The sequence below is a fragment of the Thalassophryne amazonica genome, chromosome 6, assembly GCF_902500255.1.
Source record: "Thalassophryne amazonica chromosome 6, fThaAma1.1, whole genome shotgun sequence".
Classification (NCBI taxonomy): Eukaryota; Metazoa; Chordata; class Actinopteri; order Batrachoidiformes; family Batrachoididae; genus Thalassophryne; species Thalassophryne amazonica.
In genome coordinates this window covers 59,137,732-59,161,756 of record NC_047108.1, presented here as the reverse complement: position 1 = coordinate 59,161,756, position 24,025 = coordinate 59,137,732, and the positions used below count along the sequence as shown (strand labels likewise).

The window sequence follows — 24,025 nt, the reverse complement described above, 5'->3', positions numbered from 1 at the left end:
ATTGTTTACTTTTAGGTGAAGATGTAATACCGTTGGAATGCATGATAAACAGAGGGGAATGTTGGAGTTATTCTGTAGATACACTGTTTTATTTTATCATGCATGTTTTGTGTTCTCTGCTCTGGTAGAATGTAGTTCTCTCTGCTCTGATAAAGTGTACTGTACTGATGTGATGGGTGAAGGTTACTTAAGATATGTGACATGACGTGCTTCTGCAAGTTGTGGTATCTCTGTGTGCACGCTAAGCTCTTTTTCAGGACATGTGAAGATGACCCAGGCAGAATGCAGCCATAAGCGGAGCAGTGAGATAAAGAATAGAGAATTGAATGTTCCAACCACAGTGTGATTATGATACATTAGTCCTTGTGTCAGAAGAAGTGTGATTAATCGTTAGATGTCTTAAACACATCTTAATCGAGCCCAAGATTAAAAAGGTTCTGAAAGTCCTGAATGTATTGTGCAATCAGCGGTTCTGCGGCAACAGCTCACGCGCTATCACTCCTCCCCTTAAGAGCAGGAGCGCAGGCCAGACTTTAGTGTAGCTTTGGTGTACAGCCTGACTTGCACTCCTCGCGAGCTAAATTTGACTTTCTGTCTCACTGGTGGTTCTTGACTCTGTTTGTCTTGTTAAAGGTTTTAAGAATGTTTGGAGGCGAAAATACCCAACACAACCTCCTTCCCTCAGTAAGAGCATTGAAGATGGGTTGTGGCTGGGTCTTCCAGCATGACAATGACCCCAAACACACAGCCAGGGCAACTAAGGAGGGGCTCCGTAAGAAGGTTTTCAAGGTTCTGCAGTGGCCAAACCAGTCTACAGACCTGAACTCAATAGAAAATCTTTGGAGGGAGCTGAAACTCCAAACCTGAAAGATCTGGAGAAGATCTGTATGGAGGAGTGGAGCAAAATCCCTGCTGCAGTGTTGAAAACCTGGTCAAGAAGTACAGGAAACATCTAACTGCAAACAAAGAACAATGGTTTCTGTACCAAATATTAAGGTCTGTTTTTCTATTGTATCAAATACTTATTCATGAAATAAAATGCAAATTAATTATTTAAATATCATATAATGTGATAATGTGATTTTTTTTTCATTTTTGTTTTTTAGATTCTGTCTCTCACAGTTTACATTTAACTACGATAAAAAATTACAACCCTCTCCATTCTTTGTAGATGGAAAAACTTGCAAAATCAGTGGATCAAATCCTTATTTGCATCATTGTGTCACAGAAGTCTAAAATAAGATGTCTGAGGCTTACATTTTGCCTCTGGCAGGAAGTTTCTACATGCACATAAAAATAAATGTGTTTAACATGAAACACCGGCTATATTTAACAGTAAAAAGTAAATACAAACGGAGTTGGCACATTATGACCGCTTCAAGCAGTGCTGTCATGTGTTCCAGTGTGCATCTGCCTGTGCTTCAGAAGAGTCAGGAGAGTCGAAAATAGAAGCAGTGATGGAACAGCTGACTTACTTCTGCTTTAGGTTTCAGGAGGCGAGGCGGAGTTAAACACTGAGGGCGGGGGGACTAACTTTGGCACACAGTAGTTAAGTCGGTGAAGTGGACTCGGCACGAGTTTATACACCGAGTGCAGACCTGTGAGGAAGATGAAGATGATGATGTAGTACCTGGTGCGCACGCTTCCAGCATGGCGCACGACAATCACACTGTGGTTTACCTGTCCGAACAGATGGTGGTTCTGCTGTCGTGCACGCTCTCGTTCCTGGGTTCGTCGCTCATCATCCTCACCTACATTCTGTGGTCGGACCTGAGGACAACCCCGCGGAGCCTGCTGGTCTGTCTGTCCGTGTCCGACTGGCTGTCCGACGTGTCTTACGCGTACGGCGTGTGGAGAGTTTTCCACGCGGACACGCTGGAGTGCGTCATCCAAGGAGCCATCTCCACGTTCGCCAACACCAGCTCCTTCTTCTGGACCGTGGCCATCGCCGTTTATCTCTACGTGTTCATCGTCAGGGCCAGCAGAAGAACCGCAGACAGTTTGCTGGTGTGTTTCCACCTCGTCAGGTAGGCGGCGCGTTTTGTCCAAAACAATTCAAAAAATAAAAATGACGTCGGTCAGCGCGTCTTGAAAAACTATTCTGCTTCATGTGGCTGCTACAAACTGCATCCACCAGAAAACATGTTCTTTATTTTTATTTATGTAATTTTAATAATTTTATTTATTAATTTACTCAAGATGGATTCTAATAATAATAATAAAAAATCCAAGGCCACTTGCCCTCAATTTATCTACTCACTCACCTACAACTGCTTACTCCAATTAAGGGTCAGGGTGAGGCTGGAGCCGATCCCAGCAGTCATAGGTAGAGGTGGGCGATACTGGGAATTTTGTAATTGATCAGATACCAAGTAAATACAGGCCCAGTATCGCCGATACCGATACTGATACCAATACTTTTTCATATTTAAGCTTCATAGATGCAAAGGATCAAAAAGACCTAGGATAGAATTTCACCAAACATTGTACGTGACAACAAAGTACTTTATTATCACAATCAACATTTTTGTTTAAAAAATATCACTCAACACAACTTAAAACAAAATGTCCTGAGGTAGAGGGCTGACAAACCACAATACAAGGGTGCATTGCTCCGTGTTGTGTGACACAGAGCAGCGCTGCTCTTACAGACAGAGAGTAGACGTTGATGAATCTGCATGCACAGCAGTCATTGCGTGTGGGAGAGAAAAAAAGCTTGAGTATCGATCTTTTTACACGAGGATCGTTCAATATCAATACCAGTGTTGGTATCGATATTATCGATATTAGGATCTATCCGCCCACCTCTAGTCATAGGGCGTGAGGCGAGGTACACCCTGGACAGGACGCCAGTCTGTCACAGGGCCACATATAGACAAACAACCACATTCAGACCCGTATGCACACCTACGGACAATTTTTTTTAAGTTTCCAGTTCACCTAACCTGCATGTCTTTCGATTTGTGAGGAAGCCGGAACACATGGAGGAAACCCACACAAACACAAGGAGACCATGCAAACTCCACACAGAAAGGCCACAGGTGGTAATCAAATCCATGACCTTCTTTTATTTAATTTAACCTTTATTTAACCAGGTTTGTCCCATTGAGATCAAGATCTGTTTTGCAAGGGAGAGCTGGACAGTTCCAAAGTTTACAAGTCACCTAACCTGCATGTCTTTAGATGTGGGAAGAAACTGGAGCACCCAGAGGAAACCCACGCAAACACAGGGAGAACATGCAAACTCCACACACAGAAGCCACAGGTGGGAATCGAACCCACAACCTTCTTGCTGTGAGGCAACACAGTGGTAATCACTAAATCACTGTGCTGCCCAAGCTCCAGAGTTGGTAACTTTTTTCGAAAGCTTTGAAATTTTAAAGTTTGTCATTAATGTTGAACCTCCATTTGACTCAACAATAAGTTGTATAATCACAAACAATATTGGAAACATAATGACCTGAACCAACAGGGACTTATGTAATCAGGACCAGTATTGGGACTTTAATGACTGGAAGTAATGATAATATATAATCAAGACCAGTATTGGGACCATGATGACTGGCAGCAAAAACAGTAAAACTACAACCAATGTTGCATCATAATGACAGGACCCAGCAATAATTTGTATAATCAGGACTAATACTGGGACCACAATGATGGGACCAAACAATAACTGGTATAATCAGGGCCAATACTGGGATAATAACGAGATGACGCATTAATGTGATGAACATACATAGTAAGCAAACTAATTTGTTTAGTCGAGCCCTGGGTTTGAGCAAATGTGTACTAAATCGTTGTCATCTAACCAAATTATGATATGTTAGACATTGGGCAGGGGTTCAATATTAAGATAAATATAAAGGAAGTCCGCTGAGCAGTCACTGAGATCTGGCTCTGGACAGACGGACAGTTGTAATTCCCCCTTTATGGGCACTGAGTTTCACTGACTGGGAAATAATCCAAGTTAAGGAGTGTTTTTAAAGTATAGCTTTAAATGAATAGTTTTTTAATTTTAAAATTCAATCTGTAACGACCATAAATACACAACTGCCTCATGTCCATGTGCTCTGCCTGTTCTCATTTCTGCTGACACAAATCATGCATGTCCACATCCGTAGTCTTGAAATAAAAAACATTGCAGCAGGGCTGAAATCTGTGATTTTTTTTTTTTAACTATTATGGAATGTTTCTTTTTATTTCATCAGTTCACCTTATTTTTTGATTGTTACAGACACTTGTGTGACCCCATTAAGTAATTATACAATGTTAAATTATTTTTTATCAGATTATGCATTTTTCTGTCGACACAGTTGTAGACAAAAATTATGCAAAATAACAAAAAAATTCCTTTGCAGATGGTTCCAGTCTCAGCCCAAGTGTCTTCATGGTAAGAATATTACAAAGGGGTTTTTCAAAAAGGAGGATTAGTGACGCCACCAAATCTTTTAAAGAAAATTCTGGGAAATCCTGGATATTTCTGTTATGTCACAGAAACAAAGTGTTCCAGAAACCAACTACTGTACCTGTCAACTAAGACGACTGTTATGGTGATGCTAATCTGCTGTAATTACCTCTGCCAATGAAGTTGGTGGAGGTTACAGTTGTATACAAAAGTTTAGGCAGCCCTGATAATTTTCATGATTTTCCTTTATAAATCATTGGTTGTCTGGACCAGAAATTTCAGTCAAATATAGATGAACACACTGATATTTGAGAAGTGAAATGAAGTTTCTAGTATTTACAGAAAGTGCAATCATTATTTAAACAAAATTAGGCAGGTGCATAAATTTGGGCACCCTTGCCATTTTATTGATTTGAATACATTTAAAATAATACACAGGAGCACAATTCCAGGATGGGCCTTAATCCACGTGCCAAGTTTGCTAGAAATCTAACAAAGAACCTCAAAGGATTAGTAGCTAGACATGACCTCGGCCTTAACCCTAGGGGCTTACTTTTAGCAAATCTGACCTTGCCGTGGCAATTCTGGGAGCCACCAGCATGTGTACCAATTTTGGAGCAAATTAGAATTTTGGGGATCAGGGGTGTCACAACTGTGACCTTTGACATTTGGAGAAATGAACCTATTAAAGGCAATGGACAATTTTCAAGATCCGCCACCATCTTGAAACTGAGACTTCCAGTTATTGAGCCTCTTGCTCGCGTGTTTGGCGTCATTAGACACACCTGCTCAGCTGATTTCCAGGGAGTGAAATGGTCACTGGAGATGAATTCCACGCCATATCGGAAAGTAATTTTGTTGTCGTTGTTGTTAACCCACAAGGAATGAGAAGGAGTGCTGCAGTGATGTGAATATCGATCTAAAACTCCAGTCACACGGCACTAACGAAGGACACTGAAGCCAAAACGAAACGATAAATTTTGACTTATGTTGACTTTCAGCGACATCATTTAACCGTCGTCCAGCTCCATTCCTGTACGAATCCCAACAACAACTTCAAGTCGTATGTATTCCGTTTTGTTTTCTGTCTTGATGGTTCCTCATCCTTTGCGTAATTCCAGTACCGTCAGCATTCCGTTTGACTGTCATCCCAAAAAACAGAAGAGTGATGAATTTCTGCTGAGGAGTTTCTTGGTCATTGTGGTCCCGGTGTGAGGGGAGTGCTGAACCCCTCACACCAGCCAGAGAGAGACAGCATCTGGGCAAATAGCAAACTTTGACTGTGGGTGCCTGGCCGCCGGGTCAGTAGTCACTCCCAATTGTTATGACACCTCATGGAGCGGCTGACTGATCGAAGCTGGACGGCGGTTAAATGATGTCTCCAAAAGTCAACATAGGTCCAGATTTATTGTTTCATTTTGGCTTTGGTGTCCGTCGTTAGTGCCGTGTGACCGGGGCTTTACATTAGTTGCTCGGAAAGTTCAACAACCAAAATACCAATATTCTGGGTGCAATGAACATGTTTTCACTATTATTTGATTTCTTTGTGCGACTGACATCATTATTCAAGCATTCAAAAGGCTATTCCTATCGCCACATAACTCCAACCACACACGAGAAAGTTTTTTGACAGTTCTTGTTACTGAAAGAAACCGCGTCTCCCTAACCGGATAGAGTTGTGATGTCATCACGCATGTGTGTAGGTGCTGTCTAGAGGTATCTTGAAAATTGTCCATTCTGCAGTGGACGTTCATCCCCATACCAAGTTGGGTGGAAATTGAACAAAGGACCTGGGCAGAGTAGGGTAACAGACAAACAGACAAATGTTCAAATTTATATTATGCAATTATTCAAATTAGTTATTTCCCATGATTATTGTGAAGAAATACAGAGAAATGTGTGTGTACTGTGGTGTGTATTTGCTCCCTGCAGGCTCTGTATGTACCATGTTGCCCATTTTTATGATGTGTCCTAATTTCCATGAAGACCATTTTTTTTTTTTTATGAGAACATGACCAAAAGGTATCCAGTGTTCCTTTCCAGAGTGCTTAAGTCATTTTAAGCTTACTTTTGTCCAGAGATGAAGCAACACAAGAGCATGACTGTGCAGTGTGCTCTGTGCAACAGATAAGCTTTGAGCGCCACATAATCCGTCACATGACACCACATGCCTCTGCAATGATTTGGGTTCATACATGAACCAACAAACAAGTTGGTGCAGCTGTTTAGATTTGAGAAGTTCACTTTTGAGGAACTTTAATCCTCTGATCCTCTGTTTGCACTTTAGCTGGGGGGTTCCTCTCACCATCACTGTTGCAGCCTTGTGCATGAATAAGATTGGCTACGATGCCTCAGAGGTGTCGGTTGGCTGGTGCTGGGTCAGGATCCACGCTGCAGACCGGGTCCTGTGGATGCTGCTGACAGCCAAGATCTGGGAGTTCCTGGCTTACCTCATCCTGCCGGTCCTCTACGTCCTGATCAGGAGGCACATCCATGGAGCAGTGAGAACCAAACAACTTCTGCTTTTGTGACATAGATATGCAGTCACTTCCACATTAGTGCTTATGATGTCAGTGTTACAGGCTTCAGGAGTAAACTTAATATATGTAGCAGGTTTGTAGATACCTCAACAGAAAAATCTAATCGAAAACATTCAGGATAATTTTTTAATTAGAAAGGCAGTTAGAGCACATACCACCACGAAGACACACAACAGCATTCAGTGTTTAGGATGTTCAAAATAAAAAGTTCTCCAAAATGTTTCAGGCATTGCAACAACCTCTAATGGTGTTATTTTCATGTCAGGCCCAACATTTTCACCACCTTTGTGCCTGCTATAATTAACCATAAAATAGCCAAAAACCCACAAACTCACCATGCGTATCACTGCATCCACTATGCTGTGGAACCACATAGTGTCCAGGATCACAACCACTCAGGCAGGCAACTGATCCATCCCCACCTTTCAAAAGTTACCATCTAACTACTGCAGCCAGGTGAAACATGGGCATCCCCCTGGGACTTCTCCAGCTGTTGGGGTCCTCAGCACTGAGGTGGGTCATAGAGAAACGTGGCACATGACCAAAATGTTGTAGCTGACGTTCCTTTGTGATTCAAATGACACTCATCTGAATGTCCCTAAGTAACTTTATTCAGCACATTCTCGTGGTACCCAAGCATCCCAATAAGAGATCGGGTACCAGAGATGTAGTCATTGCCTCAGGTCACTGGTTAGCTCAAGGTCTGGTAATCATACAAGAAGCACCAGGACCCAAATGACTTGGACTTTCTAGGTTGGTGAACAGAGGTTCAGCAACCTCATGACACCGCAAACTATTCCCAGGTGTCTCTCAATCGAGGAAGTCATTGAAACCTTTGATTTTAGTCTTGATTCAGAACATTCAGAAACCCTGACATTGATTCCTTATTCAGCTTCTCAATGTCTTTGGTTATTGATTGATGCTAACCAAAATCAGATTAGGTCTTACCATCCTTAAGCACAATGTACCTGCCAAGTGTGATCAAAATTAGAATGGCATTATGTAACATACAAGCAGTGATCACAAGTGTGTACTCATCCGGTGGTGTTCACAAAAATAAGTTAAAATTTTACACAGAAAGGTAAAGTTTCACCAGTTTTTCCCATAATATGAAACTAGTGATACCATTATTGCAAGTACCATAAGATTTTGACAAAATGTTATGCTTTATGTTTTCTTCTTCTTCCTCAAGTCAACAGGAAATTAATTTCAAATTGTGAAAACATTCCTATTCCAGCAAAAGTCAAAATGGAGAGTTCTTTTTATTTCATTAAAGAAACAAATTATCAGATGACAAACCGGTTTTTCAAATAAAAACTACAAATAAACAACCTTTTGATTTTTGTTGTAGGTTCACTGTTGATTCATACAAAGACAATTTACCAATAAACAATTAATAACAAAAGCTTGTAAACCCCAGTGAAATACAACCAGAATTTCTTATAAATTGCAAAAGACCACTGAAAAGATATTCTGAAATTTTAATGGAGTAAAAGAAATAATCTATTGATAAATGTGATAGGTTGTTAGATTTTTTTGTAAACATATTCAGAGGTAACCAATATTTAGCATGTTTGCAGATGTTCATAGATTTCCTACCAAACACACAGTTCATCATGAAGATACTTTGTTTTTCTTGCTTTGTGTTGCATTATATGAATCAAGACCTTGTCATTTTGTGAGAAAAAAAACATTGCAGTATTACAGTAGATGCCCTATGTGATTGTTTAAATAATTTAGCTTTATATTCTACATTTGTTGTGATGAAAATCTATGTGAAGTGCTTTTCTGTTATTAATTTTTGTGTTGCAGCATGCTGTCCTGTCCGAGTACCATCCTATTTTGGCTGGAAGGCCTGCGTCAAATTCCTTTTCTGCCATGGCTGATATGAAGATGACGCTCATTCCCATTATCTTCATTGCATTGCGCATTTGGAGCACAGTGCGCTTCGTTCTGCTGCTCGCCGGCTCTCCAGCTCGACAGCACCCTGTGCTGGTCACTCTGCACGTGAGTTACTCAAGAAAAATTCTCAGACTTGTTCACCTTTAAATGTTGCTCACATACAAATACGTGTCAATGTTATATAATAAATTAAATACAAAAATACCAAAACCAAAGCAGTGGTATGAATGAGAGAATCTAGATCATCACTTTAACAGATAGTTTTCTTTAGATAATTGGGGAAGGATACATGAACAATTGCAATTCCCTGAATATGCTTTGGACTTCATTCATTTACATCAATAATTAGGAAATACAAACACTGTAGTACTGTGTGGTGAATCTTTCTGTAGTTGTCAGCTCTAAAAACTGAGTGATGAGTGAGGAAAGCCACCAAGACACCCATAACAGCTCTGAATGAGTTAGTTTTCTCCGGCTGTTATTGCACAAACTGCGCTATGTATTGAGTGTAGTTACACTGAATACATACAGCAGGGCTATTCAACTATATTTTTCCGATTGTCAGAATACTATGATCTGAAGGCCGGACATTCTTGTGACCTGTACTATTACTCTCGGATGTACAATTGAGACAAATGCTACTGCATTTCTTTTTCCCTTTTTATTTAACAGAACATCAAAAGTATATACTAATGAAGTCACTGAGTGTGGGAAAGTGCAGCAGCCTGTTATTAAGATCACATGTGAAAATGTCTAAGCAGTCAGCTTTTCAACCACATCAGATTAAGACCATTCAAATGATGCATGATATCACTTAAAAAGCACATTTCTGAGACAAATTTCTCATCTAGCATTTTTGTCAGAAATGTTCCAGCCTTCTTCTGCTTGCATTCACATAGAAAGGTGATAATTTCCTCCCTCAGTTCACAGACGTTGTGTAAAAGTAGGTCAGAGTGCTCAGCTGACATATCAAGTAGTCTGCGAAACAACCTGTGCTGAAGACTGGATGTTGCTCTGATAAAGTTCACTGCAGCAATCACAGAGTCCATGGTGCTTTTCAACTCACCACTAAGCTGAGAGCAGAGGACACTCTAGTGAACGAGACAGTGGACAGACTGTAGTTTTGGTGCAACAGCAGACAGTCGTGCAGACAGTCCTTTGACGCTTCCTGCCATCGAGGGAGCTCCATCTGTAACCAGCAGGTTAATACGCTCCAGGTCCAGTCCATTGTCTTTAAAAAAGCAATAAGCTTTTGGAAAATTATTTCCCTTGTTTGTCCTTCCAGTGGAATTAGGCCCAACAGATCCTCCTTGAAACGGTCACCGTTGAAAAACCGCACATACAAACAAAGTTGTGCTGTATCAGAGCTGTCAGCTGACTCATCCACAGCCAGCGACATGAATTCAGCTTTCTTCAACTGAGTTAGAAGAGTCTCGAAAACGTCTGTGGCTAAAACATCCAGTCGTCTTGCAGCTGTTGTATCTGACAGAGGAATTGACTTGATTGAAGACATTCATTAACTGCTGTTTTAGCTTGTGCGCTACCAGCTCATCGACGGCAGCTAATATGCATTCTTTCACTGTTTTGGAGTCAGTCGGCATTTTCTTTTTAGCAAGAACCCGCAGCACACAGGGATGCTGGTGTTGTCTTCTGTTGCAGAGTGCAGCTACGGAAGAAGATTGCAGTGCTTTGCTTGTAGTTCATATTAAGTCCTTTTATTTTTATTTGATGAGCATCTGAACCCGGTGGATATTCATTGTCAAAACGGGAGTGAGTCGTAATGAAGTGCCTCCGTGCGTTATACGAGGTCTGTGAGAAAAGTATCGAACCTTTTTATTTTTTTCAAAAACTATATGGATTTGAATTACGTGCGATTACATCAGACAAGCTTCTGAAAGTTCTCTGTTCTCTCACGACGTCCTGAGTCAACAGAGGCTTAAATTTGGAGGTTTTCAGCTCGAAACAGGCTGACGACGGCGCCTTGGAGCGCGGCGCGACGTCCCACTCCGTGGGAAGTCCTTAAAGCGACAGTAACACTCCATAATCTCTCATCAGCCGTTAAAATTTTCACCGAAAACCATCTGAATTTCTCGAATGGTGTCCACTTCGATCTGCCTCACAGGTTCTGAAAAAATTTTGATAAAGCAAAGCGCCAGTCTCTCAGCAAGTTGTTAGACAAAGGAATTCCGATGGGAGGGGTGGACCACTCCTCACTCAAAGCCTGCCCACAGGCGAATGACGTAACCGACAGGCGTGAAAAAACTCATGCATGCGCACGAGGGTTCAAGGTTGGCTGATGTAATCACACGTGATTCAAATCCATATAGTTTTTGAAAAAAATAAAAAGGTACGTTACTTTTCTCACATACCTCGTTTTCCTTATTCACCGAGCAACAGTCATAACGCAGCAGGCACATAGGATTGCCTTCGGCATTTTCTGCGTGCACATATTCATCAGTCCAGTCATGATTAAATCTTCTATTTTCGTTGTCAACTTTACTTCTCTTCTCCTTTGAATGTGTTGTTGTCTTCTTCGTTCGAGTTTATTGGTGGTTTGCAAACCAATATGGTACATTACCGTCACCAACTGTTCAAGTGCCTGCAATGCCTTCACGTGAGGTGGGGCTGTTTGGAAACAGTGCTGACGTGCCGTAAAAGATTCAACGTGTCGCAAAGCACCACAAAGTGTCGTAAAATGCTGAAAATTGGCAAATGCGCTTTGTAGCGGCGTTTGATCGTGTATTTATTAATATTTATGGGTAAATGGGCCGCGGGCTGGTCCAAACTTATTAAAGGGCCGGTTCTGGCTCGCGGGCCGCCAGTTGAATAGCCCTGACATACAGTAAAGCAATGGGGTGGGGGGTGGGGGTAAGTGCACGTGGGGGACCCAGACGGGCTTGGTTGGGAGGTGCAGGGAATGGGTTCCTGCTCCCACCTATGATAATGCGGTTTGGGGAGGGGGGTGCATGGGAGCTGATTGAGGACCCTGCTGTATGTGTCTGGAGATGTCTGGCCATGGCCCTTGGGCGCCCCCTGGTCTAACTCCCCGGGTAGTAATTCATGGTGTTGGTGTGGGCCGTTGATGGGATTTTGTTTGTTTTTTCTGCTGGTTATTCCCAGTGTTCTTGTGTGGAGGTGGGAGGACTGAGCGGGATTGATTGGCAGTACGGTGGCTTAGTGGTTAGCACCAATGCCTCACAGCATCAGCACAGAGTTGCTTCCCGCCTGGTCCTTTCTGTGTAGAGTTTGCGTGTTCTCTCCATGTCTGTGTGGGTTTCCTTCTGGCGCTCTGCTTTCATCCCACAATTTAAAAACATGTTTATTTAGGGTCTGCTCTTTTCTCTGACCCTGACCAAAGCAGTGTCTCTACATCCGGGTTGGTCCCTGAGTGCCAGACTGTGGCTGCCCACTGCTCCAAGTGGTTGTATTGTGTGTAACTGTAATTTGAATGGGTTAAATGCAGAGGATACATTTCGTTGTATGTACGTACAATGACAACAAAGGCCTTTCTTCTTTCATGCTCGCCTATGATTAGTTGGAGCTGTTGCTGGGGGTGGTGTGCTGTGGGACTGTCCATAGTCTTCTCTCGCGGTGTGATCTGCCTCCCATGTGACTGGAGTTGGTGCGTGCCCAGTGCCGGCAGCTTGGACCCGTGTGTGCTTGAGGACGATATGGGGGCACACCCTGGTGGGCCGCCCCAGGCAGGGCATGGACCCATTCTCTTTATGGGTTCTTGGGCCCTGTTTGATGCTTGGGCCAGTGGCTTGTGTTCTCTATTGCATGCTCATCGGGCTGCCTCATGGCTGCCAGAATGTGTGTCCCCCTATGCAGCTGTACTAAATAAAGACAAAACATCCTCAAATTTACTGTAGTCATTGAGTATGATCTAAGGTGTATATATAATGACAAAATACCTGATGGTAGGGTGTAATACCAGCTATAAAGATAGGGGACAAAATTTCTGGCAGGCTGACAGATGAATCATCAATATTTTCACTAGACAGTTGAAAAACCATGTGACATGCAAGGCTGGGTAGGATTACTTTGAAAGAATCCATGTGGATTACATGTATGTATGTACAGTACATACATTTGGATTACTTGTAATCTGATTACATTTCAAAGTAATCCTACCCAACCTTGGTGACATGTAAAAGTTGAATTTTATTTATTGTAAAACAAAACAACCCAACGTAAACATTCCCACATTACGTTTGTCTGCTTAACTTTTATAAAAAAAAAAAGAAAAAGTCACAACTTCCACGTAAGTGCAAGAGTATACAGTTTCTAATTGTTCATATTTTAATCGGAATAAACTAACTGAAGAAAGACGCTTCACACATACTTGTGTGAAGCGTCTTGAGGCAGCTATGTTGTGATTTGGCGCTATATAAACTAAATAAATTGAATTGAAAAATAAATTGAAGAAAGAGTGAAAATCATTGTAGATTATCTTGACATTGGTGCGGTCATAAACCTCTTACGGTGTGTTATTGTACATCGTTTCTGTGCAGTAATTGACGTGAAGACACGAGGCATGTGGAGATTAATCGATATGAATTGGTATCTAGATACAAACGTGTGCGATGCAAGTGCATCGATTCATTCAGTGTGCATCGATTTAATTGATGGGTTGAATTGTGTTGCATCACTCGCTGCCTGCTAGCATCGTTTTTTTTGGGGGGTTTTTCCGAGGCACATTGAATGCACCACGGACAGTTCGGTACACAAAAGCAAATGTTGTTTTTGAGGGTGTTTATCGACAAAATGATTATTTCTCTACATTGGTCTGATTGAAGCAACAAAGCAGTGCATTGACGCGCTGTTTCCTGGTTCTCTGCTTCACTAGTTTTCAGAAACGGCAAGTCCACTGACATGAGCACCAGCCGGTGCATAAACTGAAGTTGTCTGTCAGGTAAAGGAAATAATAATAATAATAATAATAATAATAATATGCTCTATTCTGTGGGACTAAGTGCGCAGCTCCAAAGAGCAGTGCAGATTTTGCTCAGAATTAATAACTTCAGAGGGAATCGCCATTTTAAATCAAATGACACCTCTTTCCAAATGTTATAATACAAACAATAAACTAAAACCAACCAAACACAAGTTTTTTTTGTTTGTTCGTTCGTTGTTGTTTTTTTTTTGTTTTTTTTTGCAAAATGAGACATCCTGCCTTTTTTTTATGAATTACATCTTGATGTGCAGCTCAGCCAGCTGAAGAGCTCAGCTCGAAGTCTATGGAGTTACATTTGTCATTAATGTCTGAAAGGAAATGCTTTAGACAGAAACGACAAATTGTATTTATTTCTACTTACCATCTACATTGAGGATCCAGTGACCAATTTCATATTTAGTTACTTTAGGACACAATAAAATGTTGTTGACATAGAAAACCTGTAAAGCGTACACAGAAAATAAACAAGAGGTATTGATAAGGGAATCAATAAGGAATTGGATCGATAAGCAGAATCGATAATGGCATCAATATCGATAAAATCTTATCAATGCCCATCCTTAATCATATCGCACCAAATTGCGTCGTATTGCATTGTGAGGAATTGGATCGCCATCAAATACATATCAAATCACATTGAATTGGGAACACGGGTGAATCGTATCATCATATATCACTGTATGTATCATATCGCTGGTGGTGTATCGAGGTGCGTATCGAATCGTCAGTGATGAGATTCACATGCCTAGAAGGCAGGCATGCATTAAATGTCATCAAAAGATTATGAAACTGATTTTTTTATTCATGTATTGAACAATCTACACACTGTTATTTTTTTCTGAAAGTAGGGGGAAATAGTTTGTAAGCGCTGCACTGAGTGAGTGCGCGCTCCCCCGTCAGGAGATACAATTCCTGGCAAGGATAGCTACTTTAGCACGACACCAGTGCAGAATTTTGGAGAGCTCTGCTCTGTTAAAAAGAGAATTAGTTTGTGTTCAATGAGTTAATACGCCTGCTCAGCCCTGGAGCACAGTTAAGACACCGCTGTGCAGGGAAAGGAATTAACATGTACACGCAGATGCACGCACTTCTGCAGACGCTGTTAAAACATAAATTTTTTTTAGGATTGGTTGATAGAGGGGCTTTACTGAACATGTAGAAATTGTATGTAAGACAATAGAATCTTAATAATTTAATAAAATTAAAAATAATACACTTAATAATACCCACTCATGACACTTTGCTTGTGAAGGGCTGAGCCTTTTGGGGATGCTCCTTTTATATCCTCAGCTGTTTCCAATTAACCTTTTCACCTGTGGAATGTTCCAAACAGGTGTTCTTGAAGCATTCATCAACTTTCCCAGTCTTATGTTGCCCCGTCCCAGCTTTTTTGAAATGTGTTGCAGGCATCCATTTCAAAATGAGCAAATATTTACACAAAAACAACAAAGTCTATCAGTTTGAACATTACATATCTTGTCTTTGTGGTGTATTCAATTCAATATAGGTTGAAGAGGATTTGTAAATCATTGTATTCTGTTTTTATTTACATTTTACACAACATCCCAACTTCTTTGGAATTGGGGTTGTGTTTAATAACTGCTGCCATAATTTCATTTAATTACAAAAATAGGTTGCCATCAAATCATTTTTCAGTCATAAAATGTATTTTTCTGAATCGGAATAACTTGGTACGGTTCTGTTCTGACAGGGAATTGGCAACACATTGCAGGGAGCAGCCAACTGCGTCATGTTTGTATTCTGCACTCAGCCAATCCGAGCACGGCTCTGCACCGCGCTCTGCTGCTGCTGCTCTTCAAAGTGCCGAGCAGCGATGTCACATTCACAGAGTGCCCCTCAGACACTCCAGCCAGGACCTGACCCCTCTGCCCACGGAGAAGAACAAGGAGAAGATGGGATTAACCGAGCTCAGCCTGGCAGATAATACACAACACTGAGCGTGAGGAGATGGACACAGATGAAGGTTGACGTGTCGCACCTTCTTGTTTATGACGGTTTGTTGCACAGCAGTGATGCTGCACCTGACGTAACGCCAGAACCGCCACAAACATTTTTATACCTAAACACTGTGGCTTCAGATGTTCCAACAGCTAGACTGTCTTATAGCTCCATTTCACTTTCAGTTCTTTGTGCACATTTTCCTTGGAAATACTGAGGCATGTATCTTGTAAAATGCAATGAAGGAAGAACTGTTAAATAGTAAATGGCTTCCAGATTAACAATAATAACTCAACAACACAACATGTTATCATCTTGTAACTCTTCAAATTAAAATGGGCATACAGTGAGGAGAAACCCATTAAGACTAGGTGACTTTTGATACACGAGATCAATCCAAAATCAGCTTTGTTCTGCCTAAGTAATAATATCCGTGGTTGCTTAGTGGATGCTGGATTGATGGTGGATTCGGAGCAGGGATGGTTGTCAGTGAAGTAACTTTTCTGATCAGTAGTGGTTATGTTGTAAACCTGAAATAACACAATAATAACATACATCCACACACCCCTGCAGAAAGGATATAGTTTAAATTTAGCTAAAGCAGACACTTCTTAATTCTGTCTCAACATGTATGTGCTTTTTTTATTTGGATTTCTGTATTTAGCCAGGATAAAATCAAACTTTTATTGGCAAGTGAGACCTGTTCAAGATGACATGTTTGGAAGTTAACTGTAGCATGAATTGAGTTTATCAGGGTTTTTCTTCAATTTTCAAAGCCTTGGTCTAGTGGCCATCCATGCCACCACTGATTTTTATTTTTAGTATTTTTTGAGAAAATGACACACAGTTTAGTAGCTGAATATTTTAATTTAATTTAACCCTTTTTTAACCAGGTTAGTCCCATTGAGATCAAGATCTCTTTTACAAGGGAGACCTAGACAATTATAAAGTTTCCAATTCACCTAACCTGCATGTCTTTAAATGTGGGAGGAAACCCATGCAAACATGGGGAGAACATGCAACTCCACACAAAAAGGCCACAAGTGTGAATCAATCCCATGACCTTCTGGTTGAGGCAACAGTTCTAACCACTAATCCACTGTGCCAAATATACAGGTGTTTGGAAAGTGTGAGGGCTCTTTATATATATATGACCCAGGGATAAATGGAACTAAAGACAAAGATAGCTTTGGGGCTAAATATATGTGTGTGTACCTCAAACTTTCATTTATTTAGTTATGTAAAGTATATTTCTGCCACAAATACTGTACAGCTGGTCCATAAGTATTTGGACAACAGCACAATTTGTTTTATTTTATTTTTTTACTTTTTCTCTGTGCTCCACCACAGTCAAGTTGAAATGAAGCAGTCAACATGCTTGTAGAGCTGACTTTCAAATTTATTTCAAGGGATTTAACAAAAATATTGCATTAAGCCGTTAGGAATTATGGCCATTCTTATATACGGTTCCTCCATTTTTTGAAGGCCACTAGTAATTGGACAAACTAAATAGGATTACTGTTCATACAAATCATCATGTTTATAGTCAGTTTTATTTACAGGAGTTAGGGGGATGGATACAAATATTACCAAGTTATGAATAGATAAGAATATATCAATATGACTTGGATTTGACTTCAGCTGGTTTTCTGTTGAATTCACTTGAAAGCAAAGTGAAAATATAAACTCTTGTCCTAACAGATCAGATCAGTTCTTGTGTAACTTTTTTTTTCCTCAGCAGTTGAAAAAGGCACCAAAATGAATTTGTTGTCACCGTCATTGTGGTCATGATCAGGACACATGAACTGTCATCGCATGTCGTCCTTCCCCCTTGAGCACAAATGTTTTATCCAACACTATAAAAAAAGGAAATGTTAGAAAACTCAAAACGTCTGCACAACTCATTGTTTCTCAACTTTTTTCTTTTAAATAATAAACTCATCCTCAGGCTGAACAACATTTTGGACCAATGGTGAGCATGAACCCTGCAAACCTGCAAACTCCAGGAAGATGTTTTGCATCTGAAAAAGATGATGCCTTTGTGTTTATGTTGGATTTGTCACTGTGCCATGTGTGAAGGAGACATCTCTCAGTGCCCACGGCTGCATTTTTTCACAGTCTGTCAGTGATTAGTGTTTGTTTGAGTCTCGCAGAGGTCAGCTGCTTATTTATGAAGTCTTCCCTTGGTTGCATAATAAGTGTATTTATTAGTCACGTGTGGTCTGCAGCTCAAATGTGTGTTGCGGCAATAAATCATGTTGGGTAACAGGGAGAACTCTGCTGGGGGCCACTGCCTTGAACATAAAATGAAGGAAAATACAAAGATGTCTCAAAAATTAATGATGTGTTTTGGTTAAATGCTTTTTAGAGATGATCCTTTAATTATGGAGGTTTTTTTGTTTGTTTGTTTGTTTAATTTAGGTGCTTATTACCTTAAACGTTTCTTGAAAAATGGCTCTTACGGTGTCACACAACTCAGAAGCACGCTCTGAGACAACACACCTTGGTCAACAGAGTACCAACAAGTTGAAGCTGGAGTAACCCTGGGGCCAGGTCCGGTGCTCTGGAAGTAGCATTTGCAGTGTTTAATAGATGATATTTCTAAAGAAAATAAAACTATAATATTAACTATGGAAGGCTTACCTTCACCATAACAGATTGAGATAAAAAAATTATATTTTTTTAAGCCAAGTGACCCAGAGATAAATGTAACTAAAGACAAAGATAGCTTTGGGGCTAAAGCACAGCTTTGTTGCTTCTTAGCTATGCAACCTTCAAGTTTAAAGTCCTTTTCTGTGATGAAGCAGTGGGCTGGCAGAGGATGTGAGTCACATGTCAGTGGCCCTGTCTGCTTTTTTTTAGTCACATCAACAGGCATTCATTTCTCACAGATAAAATATGTACAACATAAGATCTGATATTGTGGAACATAAGAAGATTGTCTAGGAAGCAGAAACGAAAAGAACTGATGGCAACAATATACACTGACCGGCCACTTTATTAGGTACACTTTGCTAGTACGGGGTTGGATCCCCTTTTGCCTTCAAAACTGCCTTAACTGTTTGTGCCATAGATTCAATCAAGTGTTGGAAACATTCCTCAGAGATGTTGGTCCGTATTGTCATGACAGCATCACCCAATCGCCCTTTGAACTGGTGTCGCAGACCAAACGGTCCGCCCCTAAAAAAATCTGTCCGCCCTGCCTCCACTGTGCATGCGTCATTTCGGCGCTCTGCCACTCATCTGAGATGGAGTCTCTTCACCCAAAGGGATCAAATGGATTAATGTGATTATTAACCATCAGACGACAAGGTAAAACTTCTTAAATCATTCAAAAGTTAGTTTTAGGCAGAAACGAGGTGAACCTTGGTGACGTTTTGAAATGACCAATGCGCAATGAATGCAGCAGCAAGCAGCTCATGTATCCGCGGCGCTGTGATCGCTTCGTCCGTCTTTTATGATGAAACAGAAATGAGGTGATAATCAGTGAACCGTGGCTAATGATGCATGTGCAGTGAAGGCAGGGCAGTCCAATTTTTAGGGGGGACCATTCGGCGTCACTGATCTGCCCGTTCTCGTCTGACATCAACAAGGCATTTTCATCCACATAACTCGCTGGATATTTTCTCTTTTTCGGACCATTCTCTGTAAACCCTAGAGATGGTTGGAGTGAAAATCCCAGTAGTTTCTGAAATCCTCAGACCAGCCTGTCTGGCACCAACAATCACTAATGCTATGTTCAGAGTCACTTAAATCCCCTTTCTTCCTCATTCTGCTGCTTGGTTTGAACTTCAGCAAGTCCCCTTCACCAATGCATTGAGTTGCTGCTGTTGTGTGGGCCGCTGAAGAGGAGGTACTGCTGGCCCATCACCACCAGATGGCGCCCTGCTTGGAGTGCGGGCTTCAAGCACGAGAGGGCGTCGGAACTACTGGAGTGACAGCTGTCACACATCAACCCCAGCTGTCACTCATCAACTTCATCCTCCATAAAAGCCGGACTGCAACTCCACCTCCCCGCCAAGAAATCAGCTACCATTCAGGTAATTTTCTCTGCTGTGATTATTCATTGTTGTAAACAGTGGTCTGTGTGCAGCCGTGTTCCTGCGGGGTCTATTGAAGGCTGGATTGGCGGACAGTGAGAGGACGACGGTCTTCGTCTCTCACTCCATCCAGGAAGGAGACCTACAGGAGCTGCACGGGTGATTCTGTATCTGGAGGTGGAGGTTTTCCCTCCTGGAGGACTAAGCACTGTAAGATTGCTGGGTGTGTATTCACACACCCACCACTAACTGTTTCTGCCAGCAGTACCGGGTCTGACTGCTGAAGACAGTGGCCACCTGGGGCGCAGGGCTTGGCAGCTCCAGTGTTCTTCAGATCCGTTGGTGGTGGAAGCTGTGTGGGATCTGGCTCTTCTCTCGCCAGACGTCTTCTATCTTCGAGCCTGCCCACACGTCACCTTGTGTATAATTGACAATCCACAGTATTGTTATTGTCTGTATTTCGTTGTGCGATTCACAACATTAAATTGTTACTTTTGGCTTATCCATTGTCCGTTCATTAACGCCCCCTGTTGTGGGTCCGTGTCACGACACCTTCCCAACAGGATTTCTCGGTCAGCGTCATGGATCCCGAGGGGCGTCAACCATCGCTTGAACAGCCAATGGAAGAGCGAGGTGAACAGGCGTCAGCAGGAGGCGTGTTAGGTGAGCTGCAGCAAATCTTGACCGCTTTCACTGCTCGGTTGGACTTAGTCACCGAGCGGAATGTGATTCTCAATCGGAGGATGGAGGCTCTCACCGCCCGGGTGGAAGCGCAAGCTCAGGGCGCTGCTGCAGCACCTCCCCCTGCTGACCGGAGGCCTGAAACAGACATTCCGCTGGTCGTTCAACGAACCCCCCCACCGTCCCCTGAAGCATACATAAGCCCTCCGGAGCCGTACGGAGGCTGTGTCGAGACGTGCGCGGACTTCTTAATGCAGTGCTCGCTCGTCTTTTCACAGCGTCCCGTCATGTACGTGTCAGACACTAGCCGGGTAGCTTACGTTATAAATTTGCTTCGAGGAGAGGCACGCGCCTGGGCTACGGCACTCTGGGAGCAGAATTCACGGCTCCTAACGTCATACGCTGGGTTTGTGAGGGAGTTCAGACAAGTGTTCGACCACCCTCATAGAGGCGAGACCGCTTCAAGCGTGCTGCTGTCGATAAGACAGGGGTGCCGGAGCGCAGCTAAGTATGCAGTCGACTTCCGCATCGCGGCAGCGTGAGCCGGCTGGAATGCTGTTGCGCTCCACGCCGCCTTTGTAAACGGACTGTCTCTGGTCCTTAAGGAGCACCTGGTGGCGAAGGATGAGCCACAAGATTTAGACGGGCTTATCGACCTGGTTATACGGTTGGACAACCGATTAACAGAACACCGACGGGAGCGAGACGAAGGGCGTGGTTAGGCACAAGCCGTCCCTCTTCCTCCCGGGTCCGAAAGGGAGCCGTCTTCCCCACGCTCCACAGCCAGGGCACTCCACGTGACGACAGCTCCCCCTGCTGCCGTTGCTATGGAGGCGAGCAGGGCCAAAAGGCGATCAGATCAGAGACAAAGGAGGCTGGTCCGTGGGGAGTGTTTTCTCTGCAGCTCAACTGAGCACACGCAGAGAAACTGCCCCAAACGGTCAAAACAGCAGCACCCGTCCTTAGAGACTGGGCTAAGGGTGGGTCACAATACCCACACGGGGAAACCCTGTAAATCTGCACGAATCCCAGTCACGATCCTAAGTGAGGATTTAACCCTTCACGCCCCAGCACTAGTAGACACGGGGTCGGAAGGGAATCTGCTGGACAGCAGATGGGCAAAGGAAGTAGGGCTCCTTCTGGTGGCTCTGCCTTCACCTTTGAAGGTACGGGCACTAGATGGCACCCTTCTTCCATTAATCACACACCAGACACAGCCCGTGACATTGGTTGTGTCTGGGAATCACAGGGAAGAGATCGTGTTTTATGTAACACCTTCTACCTCCCGAGTGATTTTAGGGTTTCCTTGGATGGTGAAGCACAATTCCCGGATTGATTGGCCATCTGGGGTTGTGACGCAGTGGAGTGAAACCTGCCACCGGGAATGTTTAGGATCCTCGGTTCCACCCGGTGTGACAGCTAATGAGGAGGTCAAAGTCCCCCCCAATCTGACGGCGGTGCCGGAGGAGTACCATGAGCTTGCTGACGTCTTCAGCAAAGATCTGGCTCTTACTCTTCCCCCGCACCGACCGTACGATTGCGCCATCGATTTGATCCCGGGCGCTGAGTACCCGTCCAGCAGGCTGTACAACCTCTCAAGTCCGGAACGACAATCAATGGAGACCTACATCTGGGACTCCTTAGCTGCCGGGTTGATCCGGAACTCCACCTCCCCGATGGGTGCAGGTTTCTTTTTTGTGGGTAAGAAGGACGGCGGACTCCGTCCATGCATCGATTACAGAGGGCTGAACGAGATTACGGTTCGTAATCGATACCCATTACCTCTGTTGGATTCGGTGTTCACGCCCCTGCATGGAGCCCAAGTATTCACCAAACTTGATCTTAGGAATTGGAGAACCTGCTGTTTGTGAAGGGCGAGAAGTGCGAGTTCCACCGTACTTCTTTGTCCTTCCTGGGGTTCATCATCTCCTCCAACTCCGTCGCCCCTGATCCGGCCAAGGTTGCGGCGGTGAGAGATTGGCCCCAACCAACTAGCCGTAGGAAGCTGCAACAGTTCCTCGGTTTTGCAAATTTCTACAGGAGGTTCATTAAGGGTTACAGTCAGGTAGCGAGCCCCCTGACTGCCCTGACCTCCACTAAAGTCCCCTTCACCTGGTCGGATCGGTGCGAGGCCACGTTTAGGGAGTTGAAATGTCGGTTCTCGTCTGCACCAGTTCTGGTGCAGCCTGATCCTAATCGCCAGTTCATAGTTGAAGTGGATGCCTCTGACTCAGGGATAGGAGCCGTGCTGTCCCAGAGCAGGGAGTCCGATAAGGTTCTCCACCCTTGTGCCTATTTTTCCCGCAGGTTGACCCCGGCTGACAGGAATTATGACGTCGGCAATCGGGAACTCCTGGCGGTGAAGGAGGCTCTTGAAGAGTGGAGACACCTGTTGGAGGGAGCAACGGTGCCCTTCACGGTTTTCACGGACCATCGGAACCTGGAGTACATCCGGACCGCCAAGCGGCTGAACCCCAGGCAAGCCCGCTGGTCACTGTTCTTCGGGCGCTTTGACTTCCAGATTACATACCGCCCCGGGACCAAGAACCAACGATCGGATGCTCTGTCCCGGGTGCACGAAGAGGAAGCCAAGGCCGAGTTGTCAGACCCAACAGAGACCATCATCCCCGAGTCCACTGTCGTGGCCACCCTCATTTGGGACGTGGAGAAGACTGTCCGGGAGGCCCTGACACGGAACCCGGACCCGGGGACCGGCCCGAGGAACAAATTGTACGTCCCACCAGAGGCCAGAGCTGCGGTTTTGGACTTCTGTCATGGTTCCAAGCTCTCCTGTCATCCTGGGGTGCGCAGAACCATGGCAGTGGTCCAGTAGCGCTTCTGGTGGGCGTCTATGGAGGCCGACGTCCGGGATTACGTCCAGGCCTGTACCACCTGTGCCAGGGGCAAGGCCGACCACAAGAAAATTCATAGATAATTGGCAAAGCTTCTGGGGAAAACCTGTTCTTGTTAGGAGAGACGGCATCCATCCCACTTTGGATGGAGCAGCTCTCATTTCTAGACATCTGGCCAATTTTCTTAAATCCTCCAAACCGTGACTATCCAGGGTTGGGACCAGGAAGCAGAGTTGTAGTCTTACACACCTCTCTGCAGCTTCTCTCCCCCTGCCATCCCCTCATTACCCCATCCCCGTAGAGACGGTGTCTGCTCCCAGACCACCAATAACCAGCAAAAATCTATTTAAGCATAAAAATTCAAAAAGAAAAAATAATATAGCACCTTCAACTGCACCACAGACTAAAACAGTTAAATGTGGTCTATTAAACATTAGGTCTCTCTCTTCTAAGTCCCTGTTGGTAAATGATATAATAATTGATCAACATATTGATTTATTCTGCCTTACAGAAACCTGGTTACAGCAGGATGAATATGTTAGTTTAAATGAGTCAACACCCTCGACTCACACTAACTGTCAGAATGCTCGTAGCACGGGCCGGGGCGGAGGATTAGCAGCAATCTTCCATTCCAGCTTATTAATTAATCAAAAACCCAGACAGAGCTTTAATTCATTTGAAAGCTT

The 24,025-nt window shown here is 43.4% G+C and overlaps 1 protein-coding gene across 1 annotated transcript; it reads left to right on the top strand.

The window, feature by feature from the left end:
• Positions 1-1,622: 1,622 nt before the first annotated feature.
• gpr157 (G protein-coupled receptor 157) lies at positions 1,623-16,733 on the top strand. Its single transcript, XM_034172213.1, has 4 exons — positions 1,623-2,027; positions 6,696-6,909; positions 8,761-8,955; positions 15,519-16,733. The coding sequence occupies exons 1-4, from the start codon at positions 1,651-1,653 to the stop codon at positions 15,750-15,752; spliced, it is 1,020 nt and encodes a 339-aa protein (XP_034028104.1). The 5' UTR covers positions 1,623-1,650; the 3' UTR covers positions 15,753-16,733.
• Positions 16,734-24,025: the final 7,292 nt, after the last annotated feature.

Excerpts from the sequence above, each read along its gene's own strand:
- gpr157 (XM_034172213.1), top strand. The coding sequence starts at position 1,651 with ATGGCGCACGACAATCACACTGTGGTTTACCTGTCCGAACAGATGGTG. Across the intron at positions 2,028-6,695 it reads GTGTGTTTCCACCTCGTCAG|CTGGGGGGTTCCTCTCACCA; the intron begins GTAGGCGGCGCG and ends TTTGCACTTTAG. Across the intron at positions 8,956-15,518 it reads CTGTGCTGGTCACTCTGCAC|GGAATTGGCAACACATTGCA; the intron begins GTGAGTTACTCA and ends CTGTTCTGACAG.